General features: G+C 48.1%; 1 protein-coding gene across 4 annotated transcripts in view; it reads left to right on the forward strand.

Moving 5' to 3' along the window:
• GGA2 (golgi associated, gamma adaptin ear containing, ARF binding protein 2) overlaps window positions 1-13903 on the forward strand; it is a 30769-nt gene that overhangs the window by 4604 nt on the left and 12262 nt on the right. For 3 of the 4 annotated variants that reach the window (XM_019921848.3, XM_073792210.1, XM_019921851.3), the window contains exons 2-8: window positions 4816-4900; window positions 5709-5784; window positions 6917-7015; window positions 9683-9806; window positions 11034-11137; window positions 12618-12698; window positions 13237-13374. In XM_019921848.3, coding sequence (XP_019777407.1) covers window positions 4816-4900; window positions 5709-5784; window positions 6917-7015; window positions 9683-9806; window positions 11034-11137; window positions 12618-12698; window positions 13237-13374 — 707 coding nt within the window. Of the gene's footprint in view, window positions 1-4815; window positions 4901-5708; window positions 5785-6812; window positions 7016-9682; window positions 9807-11033; window positions 11138-12617; window positions 12699-13236; window positions 13375-13903 lie in introns of those variants that run through there. The other variant, XM_019921850.2, reaches the window with a different exon arrangement.

Genomic DNA, 13903 nt, shown 5'->3' on the forward strand with positions numbered 1-13903 from the left:
TTCTTAATACCTCTCACCCTGTAGCACAGCGGTCCCCAACCTTTTTGGCACCAGGGACTGGTTTCGTGGAAGACGGTTTTTCCACGGACGGGGGAGTAAAGGGGGGCTGGGGGTGGGTGGATGCTTCAGCAGGTAATGCCAGCGATGGGGGAGCGGCAGATGAGGCTTTGCTCTCTAGCCCACTGCTCACCCCCTGCTGTGTGGCCCAGTTCCTTACAGGCTGAGACCCAGTAAGGTCCACCCGGAGGTTGGGGACCCCTGCTGTAGCAGACTTGAAATGCATACAAACATTGCTTTTATTAAGCAAATATATGGCAGTAGTCCTATATTTGTCCTGCCCGAGTGCCAGCTAAATAAACCACCTTGGTGCCCAGGATAGCCATTCTTTTTAATGATAAAGGCATTTGTGATGAGATAAATGCTTTTATTTTATTTAATTAATTTATTTATTTATGGCTGCATTGGATCTTCGTTGCAGCATGTGGGCTTTCTCAGTTGCAGCGAACGGGGGCTACTCTTCGTTGCGGTGCGCAGGCTTCTCATTGCGGTGGCTTCTCTTGTTGCAGCGCACGGGCTCTAGGGTGTGCGGGCTTCAGTAGTTGTGGTGCATGGGCTTAGTTGCTCCGCGGCATGTGGGATCTTCCTGGACCAGGGCTCAAGCCTGTGTCTCCTGCATTGGCAGGCGGATTCTTAACCACTGCACCACCAGGGAAGCCAGTGATAGCCGTTCTTGATGGGGCAGTGATAGGTGAAGCAAAGTAGAGTGTTTTTTTGTGGTTTTTTTGCAGTACACGGGCCTCTCACTGTTGTGGCCTCTCCCGTTGTGGAGCACAGGCTCCGGACGCGCAGGCTCAGCAGTCATGGCTCACGGGCCTAGCCGCTCCGCGGCATGTGGGATCTTCCCAGACCGGGGCACGAACCCGTGTCCCCTGCATCGGCAGGCAGACTCTCAACCACTGCGCCACCAGGGAAGCCCAGGGGTTTTTTTTTTTTTTAAATTAATTAATTAATTTTATTTGATTGCGCTGGGTCTTAGCTGCAGCTCGCAGGCTCCTTAGTTGCATCACGCGGGGTCTTCATTGTAGCATGCGGGAACTTTGTTGCAGCATGCGGACTTCTTAGCTGCGGCATACATGTGGGATCTAGTTCCCTGACCAGGGATGGAACCTAGGCCCCCTGCATTGGGAGCGTGGAGTCTTAATCACTGTGCCACCAGGGAAGTCCCAGAGTAGAGGTTTTTTTGAGTTTTTACCTGGCCAGGCCCTGTCTGGCTCCTAGCCACTCCTTGGGGTAAATTGGAGTCAAACAGACGTGGAGGGTTGCTCTGGGCTGATCAGACAGAGCTACTGGTCCTCTGGGGGTCATTTTCTCTAGAGCTGCTCAAAGCCACTGAAATAGCTTGGCAGGATGGAATTAGGTGTTCAGAGATCCAGTTAGTTCAGAACTGGAATAGCCATCTCCTGGTGTCAGCAATATGTGCAGCCAACTGGCCAGACTCTGCATAGTAAAAGATGAATCATTCATTCATTAGTAGATGTCCATGCTGATGACTATTCTGGGTGCTGGAGATGGGAAGGTGAATGAGACAGACCTTCTTCCTGCCTTAGGGAGCTGATAACTTAGTGGTAAGAAAGTCAAGGAAGCTAGTTCCCAAAAGAGGCCCTGCCTTTGCCAAGGAACTGAAGACTTAACCCTGAGAAACATTTGGGCCCTGGAATCAGGCAGACCTGGGATTGAATTTTTGCCATTTTCTAGCTTTGTGGCTGGGCAGGTTTCTTCAGTGGTGAGGTAATAGTACCAACTTCAGTTGTTCTGAGGTTTACAGGAAAGGATGCTTGGAAAACACTCAGCATCATGTCTGACCCACAGCAAAAACAAAGCGGGGTGGGAGGGCAGCTATTACTATTATTGCTATTATTTGGGAGCTATGAAAAACCTTGAGGGAATCCTTGTCATATAAGATATAGCAAATAAAATAACTTACACTTTATAGATCTTTTTGCTGCTTTGCCTTGGTTAAGGGTTTAGAACATTATTTAACCTTATAGAGGTTTTTTCCTTCCTTTCTTTGGAAAAACTGGTGACCTGGCAGTAGGGGAGGAGGGAGAGAGCTGGATTCTGCATGGTGAATTGGGGTCCTGCCTGCTCTTCTCTGCCACTAGGGCGTAGAGTCAAGTGTTGAGGTCTGAATGCCTTTTAGGTGTCAAGCTTGACCTTGTAGTGAAGTGAAACTTAATGAAGTTTAAAGGGTAAAGAATTATCTTAGATGAGTCAGATCTCCTTAATCAGACTCTCTGGAAATCACTGCCTTAAGTTTATTTCATGAGTAATTATTTTGTGCCTATGGGTATGGCATTGTACTAAGCACGGAAACATATGGCTTCTGCCTTCGTTTTTTTTTTTTTTTTTTTTTCGGTACGCGGGCCTCTCACTGTTGTGGCCTCTCCAGTTGCGGAGCACAGGCTCCGGATGCGCAGGCTCAGCGGCCATGGCTCACGGGCCCAGCCGCTCCGCGGCATGTGGGATCCTCCTGGACCGGGGCACGAACCCGTGTCCCCTGCATCAGCAGGCGGACTCTCAACCAGTGCGCCACCAGGGAAGCCCCTGCCTTCGTTTTTTTTTTTTAACATTTACTGAATATGTTGCTACCAACTTTTTTTTTAAAATATTTATTTATTTAGGCTCTGCTGTGTCTTAGTTGCGGCATGCGGGATCTTCATTGCGGCATGTGGGATCTTTAGTTGCGGCATGCAGACTTCTTAGTTGTGGCATGCATGCAGGATCTAGTCCCCCCACCAGGGATTGAACCCGGGCCCCCTGCATTGGGAGCATGGAGTCTTACCCACTGGACCACCAGGGAAGTCCCTCTGCCTTCATTTTGAATAAACTTTTGAAGTTTAAGTGTAATTAAGTCATGTGTACATACTAAAGTATAGACAGAGACTATTATAAGATTAGCTATCTTTTATTGATTACTTAATGGTTGCTGCTATACTGAGTACTTTAGACACTGTCTTTTAAAAATCTCATGGCTATCCCATGAGGAGGGTACTATTTTCCTTATTTTATAGTTGAGGAAACTGAGGCTCAGAGAGCCCAAGGACATGTAACTAGTAAGGGATGGAGCTGGAGATCCCCATCCTGAAAGAGCAGATAAGATGTGGGCCTTCTGAGAAGAAAGGGATGGCTTCTGTTTTGTGGGGGTGGGAGATAGAAAGATTAAGAAAGTCTTTATGAAGTGGCATTTGAATTGGGACTCGAAAGGTGAACGGCATTTTGAGAGATGGAACATAGGGAAAGAGCTTTGAGGAGGAAAAAGGTGAGGGGCATATGGGAATTGATCATCTAATTCCTTTGCTCTCCTTTGTTGTCTTTTTTCACTTAGGATGGAGTTGGTGGGTGGGAAGATGGGGGATTGAGTACCTGTCCTCTGAATCTCATTGTTGAGCTGTGGGGCACATGACTTCTGCGTGACATAAATGTGACTGCTGTCTGGAAAAGTTAAACTCTGGATGACTGTGTAGTCTTAAGTGATCAGAAGGGAGGAGAATTAGTAGGGGCTGGAGCAGTGGGAGGAGGGTTTTGGGAGGAGACGGAAATTCAGAGTGGCCTTGAAGAATGGATAGGATTTTGAGAGGAGAGAAGTGGACGTTCAGGCAAGAGGAATAGTGTCAGAGATGTGACCATAAGAATTACTTATTTGCAGAGCTTGAAAGAGCTTCTCTGTCAGGACCAGTAAGATATTTCACTGGAGAGCCAGGTAGGCCAGGACAGGCTGGACAGTGGGGAGTAAGGGAAATGTTATGAAAGGGCAGGATGAAGACAGTCTCAGCAACTCCTTTGTGAGAATGTGGCCTGGTTCAGTCTGCGGGCGGGGCGTGTGGAATGGGCATCCTTGTTGGGTTGCTGGCTGCGGATTCTGGCAGCAGCAGTGGGAGGAGAGGAGGAAGCTGCTACCGTCAAGCACCAGGAAGGATACACACAACCCCTTATTCCAGGAAGTCAAGGATTGCCCCTCCCTTCCGTGGAGCATGGTCTCAACATTAGGCCTTCTGACAATCCCTCTTTCTCCAGGTATCTCCTGCTCCTGGCTGTGCCCTCGTGCTCTTCATGCTCCGTGTCCTCATATTTCATCCGAATATGAATGTTCCAATGGGGGAGACCCTAGCGTGACTAGATCTGGGTTCCTTGGCCATGTGTATGGTAGCAGAGAGAAATAGCATTTTGAGGAGTGAAGACAAGGAGGTCCTCTTGTCAGACTGGATAAGCCGCTGACATGTGGAGAAGCTTCTTACTTAGGATGGTCAGGAGATTTCAGAAAAAGGAGGCTCAGATTTAGGCCTGTTACTTTGAGGATATGGTGGGAGCCGCTCAGGGCTTCATTGTATGTTCTAGTCTTCCTGTCACATGGCTAAGAAGCTTACAGGTTCTGGCCCACGCCCAGATGTTGGCCCAAGCCCGTCCTCATTGCAGGGCCAAAGTGGGGGAGTCCTGACACGGGCATGAAGAAGGTGCACACAGGCCATCCCCTGCACTGGGAGTGGAGCCCCTTTCAGGACAGTAGCGTGTTAACCAGTTGAGCTGTTCATTCAGTCAGCAAACAGTCGCTGAGGCCGTATCATGGGCCAGACACTGTGCCTGACAGTGATGATGAGTACAGGCCCCTGTCCCTTTCAGCTGTCTGCTCCCTGGGTCTGATCCCCTAGAGGTGATGTCACAGTCCTTGGCTGTTGTCATATTTGGGGGGCTAGTGGTGTGGAGAGGTGTTTGTTTCTCTTTATTATACTTTAATTTTATTTTTTATTTCCTTGACAGATAAAGCCACAGACCCAAGCATGTCAGAACAGGATTGGTCAGCTATTCAGAATTTCTGTGACCAAGTGAACACTGATCCCAGTGGGTAAGGTGACTTCACACACGTGCTTGACTTTGGGGGCACCTCAGACTGTGCATGCCTTTGTTTCTCAGGATTGTTTCACGTAGCATAGATTGTTGTTTCGTTTTTTTCTCCCTCCGTGACCTACTGAGTACATTATTTTTCTAGAAATAGCAAATTCATGTGGTTTTCTAAAAAACAAATAGTCAGTTTGTAACTGGCAGCTACTTAATACATTTTAAATAGTGTTATGAAACACTGCTCCTGAGGAGGTCTCTGAATGTTAGGGACAGAATGTAGCTAGGGTACGCAGCAATGTGAAAGATCAGTGTGTTCTCCATAATTTAAATGCAGTCTTTCTTAAGGAAAAGCAGGGGGAAAAGGGGTAAGATTTTGTTGAATTTGGTTTCTAAAGTATCTGGATAGGAACTTAAGAAATGAGTCAGTCATCCGGATGTTTTATCTCCATGTTGCTGAATATTCATTTTGAAACGAGCAAGAAGGTTGATCACATTTTCTGCTCTAGTGTTAACTGAGCAGTTGTCATATGACAGACAAGGTCTGTGCTGCTCACGACCAAGTTACTCACAGGTCTGGAAGTTGTAGGGGTGGGTTGACTGGGGAGAGGATGGTGTGCCCTGGAAGTGTAGCTATGAGAAGGGTGGGTGGGAGTCGGCCGCCTTCAGGGGCTCATGCCTGGCCGTGTGCAGTCACATCCCACCTCTGCTCTGGGACCCGAGCTCCTGGAGGAGAGGGGACTTTACTGGGTGTGCTCAGCCAGACTGGTGTGTTCCTCTCCGCCCAGAGTCCAGGTGTCTTTGTTTTCCCTTAGCTCAACCCATGCACCTTGGCTACTGGCCCACAAGATCCAGTCTCCACAAGAGAAAGAAGCTCTTTATGCCTTAACGGTGAGTTCGGCTTGCCCCTTAGCCTAAGCTCTCCTGTCCTGAGGCTAGCGTTTCTGTGGGGAAGAGGCTCTGAGAAGTTCGCCTTCACTGGCCTTGAGAAAGCAGGCTGGAGGGAGTTCCGGGCTCAGATCGCCCCATTCTAGATCTGTTTCTGGAGAGTAGTATTGAGCCCGCTTTGCGAGAAGGAAAGGAAGGCTTTATTTCTTTTCGCCCTTTTTAGACCCGGGCTGGCAAGGTCAAGTCCCACAGGGCCAGATTGGTAACATAAGTGAATGAGCTGCTGGGTGGGGACCAAGGAACTGGAGAGCCCATGCCCAGTCTAAAGAGGGCGGCTACAGTGCAGGACCTGCTGGCTGTTGCCAGGCGTGAGTTTGGGCCCAGTGTTGCTAGGACTTCTGTTTAAGAGAAACTGGGAATCTAGATTTTTAAATATATGAATTCTCTGAATTTTTCAATATTGGTGACTGATTTGAAATGTTAAACAAGATTGTGGACCAAAGAAGACATTTACAGGCGCAATTTGTCACTCAAGTGCCAGTAGGTAGCCCGTAGTTTAACAGTTCTTGGGTATTCCACGCCCAATTTCCGCCTCGAAGGAGAAAGAAGGAAGTGATTCTCTGACTGCTTTCACCTGCCCAAAGGGTCTCCTTAAAAGGTGGGGTGAGGGACTTCCCTGGTGGTCCAGCGGTTGGGGCTCCACACTCCCAATGCAGGGGGCTGGGGTTCGATCCCTGGTCGGGGAACTGGATCCCACATGCCGCAACTAGAAGATCCCGCATGCTGCAACTAAAAGATCCCACACGCCACAACAAAGATCCAGCACATGGCAACGAACATCCCGCGAGCCACAGCTAGGACCTGGCACAGCCAAATAAATAAATAAATATTTAAAAAAAAAAAAAAGGTGGGGTGACCTCAGAGTACCCCACTGAGCTATTTCCTGGGCACAAACCTGTCAGTTACAACAAGAGCAAACAGGTTCTTTTTTTTCTTAATCTAAAAGTGTCACCCTTTCTCCCAATCTTTAGTGTCCTGAGTCTTGAGCCATGATTTCAGCAAATACTTACCAGGTTTGAAATGAGCCCTGGAGCCAATGGTTTCCCCTTCTCATGGGGGTCCTGTATCTGCACAGGTGCTGGAGGTGTGTGTGAACCACTGTGGGGAGAAGTTCCACAATGAGGTGGCCAAGTTCCGCTTCCTGAACGAGCTCATCAAAGTGTTGTCCCCAAAGGTGAGTACCCTGGGCTTGGCTTCGCTCACTGTTCTGCATGCACCCCAGGTTTCAAACTCCTGTCACCCTTCTTGGTCCAGAGGCAGACCTGCTCATGGATAGAACCTGCCAGGCTGTCCCAGGTTTGTGAGAGCTGAGAGGTGAAAGCTTTCCTCTCCAAGGTGTAGGATGATGGTCATGGTCATCAGCTGATCCCCGCCCTTTGATGGTTAGCATTTTCAAATTCTCCCTTTAAAAATGGCCTTGTAGACAGGTGGCCTAGAGGGGCGAGCACAGAGGGGCCTAGCTGGTGGGCACAGGTTTCCTGGTAGAGATAACAAGACATGTTGGGTGTAGCTTTAAGTTTCCTTCTTTCCTTGTCTTCTGTAGCTTTTCTCCTGTGTCTTAGCAACACCATTCTCGGGTAACTAACATTGGTGGAACCTTCCTTTGCTGCTTCCCAGCAATTCTGATACCAGCTGGGTGTCCTGTGATTTAATTCATTTCTGAAAATAAGTACTCAAAGTTAGGACAGACCCTACAGGTTAGGAGCTCAGTCCTACCTAGACTACACCTACCTCAGACACCAGTCATAAGTCTCGGGGATGCCCAAGCTACTTGCACTTCTGCCCGACCAACTACAAGTTCAGAGCTTCCTCTGACCGCCTCTGCCAGGTTCCGTCATTCACTAGAAAGATTCACAGAACACAGGAAAGCACTATACTTACTAATATTCTTTTACTGTAAAGGATGTAAATGCAAGAGATACATAGGCGAAGGTCTTGGGGGTGAAGGGGGAGCAGAGCTTCCATGCCCTCTCCTGTGGAACCTGAGCATACCACCCTCCCAGCACATCCATGTGTTCAACCAGAAGGCTCTCTGGACCTGGTTGTTTCGGAGTTTTTATCTGGAATCATGTGGGCATGATTAATTTAATCACTGGCCATGTTATTGAACTCAGTCTCCAGCCTCCCTCTCCTCTTGGGGAGGTCAGGATAGGGCTGAAAGTTCCAACCCTCTAATCACATGGTCAATCCCTCCCTTGAAACTAAGTGCCCACCAGGAGTGTTTAGCAGAAACTCAGGTATGGTCCATGGGGGCTCATTGTAAATAACAAAAGACGTTCCTGTCACTTAGGAAATTCCTAGGGTCTTTGAAATTCTGTGCCAGGAGGAACTGAGAACAAGGGTCAATATATATATATATATATATGTATATATATATATATATATATATATATACAAATATATATATACATATATATGTATATATATATTTTATTTCTTCAAAACATTTAAGTTTCAGCAATTCCTTTCACTTTACCTTATTTTCATTCCAAATACATTTTTATTCTAGACTTGCCACAGTCAGATAATGAGTGTCCCCAGTGGCTCTAACCTAGGCCAGTATATGGTAGGATTTAATTTTAGTGGCTTTATAGGTTGATTCTTTGAAACCCAGAAAGAGCCCTGGAAATGGGTGCCAGGTAATTCGTCTTCTAGCTGTGCCTCAGCTCTACCAGCCTTGGGCAGCTCACTTCTCTGGGTCTCAGCGGCCATCTCTTTAGTGATAGTGTGGGCTGGGCAGTCTACTAATGAAACTGCACAACTAGGATGGGATTTGAACCCAGCCAAAGCTCAGATTGGGACTTGAATGCACAGGCTGGGACTCAAACCCACTGTCTTTTTTTTTTTTATCATTATTATTAATTAATTAGTTTATTTTCAGCTGCATTGGGTCATCGTTCTTGCGCACCAGCTTTCTCTAGTTGTGGCGAGCGGGGGCTACTCTTGGTTGCGGTGCACGGTCTTGTCATTGCGGTGGCTTCTCCTGTTGTAGAGCACGGGCACTAGGTGTGCGGGCTCCAGTAGTTGTGGCATGCGGGCTCAGTAATTGTGGCTTGCAGGCTCCCGAGCACAGGCTCAGTAGTTGTGGCGCATGGGATTAGTTGCTCCGCGGCATGTGGGATCTTCCTGGACCAGGGCTCGAATCCGTGTTCCTTGCATTGGCAGGCGGACTCTCAACCACTGCGCCACCAGGGAAGTCCCAAACCCAGTGTCTTTTAATTAAAATCAATCACCTGGTGTCAGGACTTACTGAAGCTCAGGTTCATTATGTCTCTGCACAGAAGGAGTTCAGCAAGAGGCAAAGTGATAGGCAAGAAGTAGATTTATTAATATAGGACGCCTGTGAGGGATACAAGTGCGCAGGCAAGGTGGCTCTGCCCCGAGAACTAAGTGGGAAAACAGATTTATTTAGAGAGATATACATTCCAAAGGTAGAATGTCTCAAAAGGTGAGAGCAGTCCTGAAATATGGGGTGGTTAGTTTTTATGGGTTGGGTGATTTCATTGGCTAACGAGTGGGAGGATTATTCCAGCTGTTTTGGGGAAGGGGCAGAGATTTCCAGGAATTGGGCCACCGCTCACTTTCTGGCCTTTTATGGTCAGCCTCTGAACGGTCATGGCACCTGTGGGTGTGTCGTTTAGCTAATGTATTACAATGAGCATATACTGAAGTTCAAGGTCTACTGGAAGCCAAATCTTACACCATCTTGGGCCTAATCGGTTCTAACCAGTTTATGTCGTATTCTCAACAGCTGTGTCATTCTCTAAAGGTTACGTCTTGCCGCCTTCCCTCCCGTCTCACCAAGTCCCTTCCAGCTCTGTAATTCCCTTTCCTTTTTCAGTACCTAGGCTCCTGGACCACAGAAAAAGTTAAAGGAAGAGTCATTGAAATACTCTTCAGTTGGACAGTGTGGTTTCCAGAAGACATCAAGATCCGAGATGCTTACCAGATGCTGAAGAAACAAGGTCTCACTACCATTACTTATGTTGCATTCCCTTTTCACAGTAGTTGTTCCTTCTTGCTTTTTTGTACGCTTTGTTAGTTTGGGGTGAAAGCTGGAGATCTTGTGTCCAGTAGATACAACAATAGAGGCTGACGCAGTAATTTTGATCCCTGGAAATGGGTAGACCGTTCCTTCCGGTTGACGGGAGTTGAGCTAGGTTTGAGATGGTTGTTGCTGTAGTTACCCTCACTATGCCAGGTTCCAGACTCCTCTAGTGTTAGCTTGTGTTGAGGGTGGAGGCTGACTTGCTAGAGCGTTTCTCTCAGTATCTGCTCTACTCTCAGGTTTGGGTCTTCCTCTTACTCTACACCTCAGAGGGGGTCTTATTCCATCGCCTTTCCTGACAGTAGACCCTTACTACTTGTTCCTCAGTGCCCGTAGCCTGGTGGTGGTGGTGCTGGTTCTGCTGTGAGTAAGCCTCAGTCTCAGGCAGGCATGTGTCCCTGGTCTTGGTGGGACCTGTTTGTGATGCTGTCCCATCCCGACTCGGGTCTGGGCCGGGACACGTTGCTGCCCCTCCCCCAGGGGCACAGGCTTTTCTTTTCTTTTTTTTCCAGCTCAGTAGGTTTTCACCACTGTTCTAAGGACAACAGGTTTGGTGTCCTTCCCCCAGCAGTGTGAGGCTTTTCTGTCGGGAGAGAAGGATTTCAGTGGGCCATCAGGCCTCTCCCATTCTCTTTTTGTGAGGCCTTTGGAGAATGAGCCTATTCCTCTTGCGTTGTGAGCCCCAGAGTGTGTCCTGTGTAGAAGCTGGGAGTCCATGTTCCTTTTCTCTTGGGCTCTGTGGGAGGGGCCTGGATTCAGCATGGACTATTTTTCTCCCTGTCGCATACACTCAACATTTTTAGGAGTATTAGGGATTCTACACTAATTTCTGGGCTCTGGGAGGTTGTATACCTGCATAAAACGATCAGTATTTGTATAGTGTAAGGCCCGTTGACCACTAGCCTTACGGTCCGGTTCTGCTCTGATTTAGTTGGCTCTGACCTCTCCAAGTTTGTACTGGTTCCATGGATTCTCCCAAGGGAGGATGCAGAGCCTTGATCATACCCTGGGTGTATCTCTGTAAGGTCGTTGACAGTGTTTTCCTGGTGGGACATCAGGAACCAGGAGTTTCTGGGCTTTATACTGGATCCTGCTGAAGTCAACGGGTACCTATATCTGTATATTCATGAGTTGCATGTTTTAGGAATCATAAAGCAAGACCCTAAACTACCAGTGGATAAAATCTTGCCCCCACCTTCTCCCTGGCCCAAGAGCTCCATCTTTGATGCCGATGAAGAAAAGTCAAAGGTAAGGAGCTTCTCCCTGACCTTGGTGGCCTACCTGGGGTCTAACCAGACCCCTTCTTTTTTTTTTTTTTGAATTTTTGTATTTTATTTTATTTACCTTTTTACACAGCAGGTTCTTATTTGTTGTCCATTTTATACATATTAGTATATATATCTCAATCCCAATCTCCCAATTCATCCCACCCCCACAGATCCCTTCTTTTAGGGACTCTCCTGCAATGTCCCCTGACCCCAAACCAAAGTGTGGGAGAGTGTGGGGAGGTGGGTTTTGAGTTCCCTGTGGAGCAGAGAGAGGTAGCTGAAGGTCTGGATGTTTTCTTTGTGGATGGGCCAAATAATAAGTGTCCTGTTCTTTATATCTTTCACTTTATCTGTTCAGTGTTCCTGAGGGAAAGAAGGTACGAAAGGATAACCCTAGTGGGTAATGTGGGTCGTCGGTCATATCCAGAGTGTGGTGTCGGGGGAGGAGAGTGGGCAGTAAAGAATTGGTTGTATGTTGGCTCAGATCTTTTTAGTGTCAGTAAGCATGATCTCACCCATTTTCCTTCCATTTTTGTCTCCCAGAATTGTTGCTCCTCAGACATCAGTAAGGAGAGGGAAGGGAAAAGCAAGGTGGTCCAAACCTAGGCCAAGACCCAGGGATAACTCCAGGGTGCCCCTGAAAGGTGGCAGTGCTTTTGGTCATTAGCGTTCTTGGTCCCTCACAAGGTCTGGTGAGTGTAGAACCAGGAAGACTGCAGTCCGAGGAGGGGTCTCTTCTGGTACCCTCTGCCTTCCAGCTGCAACTGTCAGCTGTACTCTTCCCTTGGATCGAGGTGCTCACTGTGGGCAGAGTGAGCAGGGCTGTGCTGGGTTCTGGGCGGCTTTCCCTCTGGCTCCTCTCCTACAGGTGCTTCACCATTGCAGAGGGTGGGAGGAACGGGGGAGGAGGTGTGGCATGGACTTCTCAGAAAGATGGTCTTGTGTCAGCTGCTTAGACTCCCTGGCACTCAGTATCTCCACCTGTCCTGCCACCCATCCAACAAAGAGTGAGTGACTCCTCTACCTGTTGGGAATAAGGTGGACGAGATCGCCAAGGTCTGTCACATCATAGTATGCGGTCCAAGACAGCCTTGGCACTGTTGACATTTTGGGCCAGTTAGCTTTCTTGTTGGAGGTCGTTAGGCACTGTAGGATAGAGTGTGTACAGTATCCCTCTAACCGCTAGATGCCAGGAGTACCCCCAGTTGTGACAACCGAAAATGTCTGCGGACTTTGCCAGAGGTTCCCTGGGGACATCCACCGCCCTACCCCATGGAAAAACCAGTGGTCTGTGGGTATGGTCATAATCCTTAGGTTACTGTGTTGTGAGGATTTGGTAAGGTAATGCGTATAAAATGTGCGAGCTGTTATTAGTGCTGACTCTGCTGTTGCTGGTGCTATCAGTCTGGGCCGTTTGACACAGAGGGAATTGGTTTCACCTAGTGTTGTTCCCTCTTCAGCTTCTGACAAGGCTTCTGAAGAGCAACCATCCTGAGGATCTTCAGGCTGCAAACCGGCTGATCAAGAATTTGGTCAAGGAGGTGGGCATTTTCCAGGGGGTTCTGCAGAAGCAGCACTTGACAGGGGCTGGACAGTGTATATGTGTGTGTGTGCTGGAGGGTGTGGGTACACAGTCGTCTGGGAGAAGGGATGGCTGCCTAGCCCTGAACCGGGGAACAGCTGTGGGCTCCCTGAAGGGCAGCAAGGTGGTGACTGGAAGCAGAAACTGCTGTGTGTTTCTCTAGTACTTCCGTCTAGGAACTCAAAGCATTTCACAGACACCAGTTTCCATCCCAGCGACCGGTATTGGTGTGGATAGAATCCAGGTTTGGGAATTTCTTTTCCAGAGGGATTTAGGCTGGTGGTACAAAGGAGTAGTCCCAGCTCCCCAAACTGCATTGTCTGTCCCAGGAATTCCGGGCCTTGGGCATCTTCTCTACCTGCTGAGTGAACACTCCATTCGCTCCGTGTTTTGGTGGCTTCCCTGAGCTCTGCACAGTGCAGCGCCCCTTTCCCGGCGCTTGTTCAGGCTTTCTTCAGAGCTTCTACTCCCTCACTTCATCCTCTTTCTCCCAAAAGGAACAAGAAAAATCAGAAAAGGTGTCCAAGAGAGTCAGTGCTGTGGAGGAGGTACGGAGCCATGTGAAGGTGCTGCAGGAAATGCTGAGCATGTACCGCAGGCCAGGGCAGGCCCCACCAGACCAGGCAGCCTTGCAGGTACTCTTTTTAAAACTAAATTTCAGGTGGCACTGAGTATCACTTACATACTGGGAATACACATATATTTCAAGAAGTCATCATACAATCAAAATTTATGTCCCTCAGCCGCCCCCAACTTCCTCATTCCCTTCCCTTCTGTTCCTGCCTCTCTCCCCATCCCCAGGCAACCACTGATTTGTTTTCTGTTCTGGTTAGTATATTTTTCCTAGACTCTTATATAAATGGAATGATACAGTATTACACTTTTTTTTTTGGTCTGGCTTCTCTTCTCCCTCTTGGCGTTATTATTTGAGACCCGAGACCCATTCTTTTTTTTTTTTTGGCTGCACCACTTGGCATGTGGGGTCTCAGTTCCCTGACTGGGGATCAAACCCATGGCCCCTGCTTTCAGAGCGTGATTGCAAAGCAGTGTTCATTATTATCATTTTTCACATTTTTATCGGAGTATAATTGCTTTACAATGGTGTGTTAGTTTCTGCTACATAACAAAGGGAGTCAGTTATATGTACACATATATCCCCATATC

Source organism: Tursiops truncatus, chromosome 15, assembly GCF_011762595.2.
Source record: "Tursiops truncatus isolate mTurTru1 chromosome 15, mTurTru1.mat.Y, whole genome shotgun sequence".
NCBI classification, from domain to species: Eukaryota; Metazoa; Chordata; class Mammalia; order Artiodactyla; family Delphinidae; genus Tursiops; species Tursiops truncatus.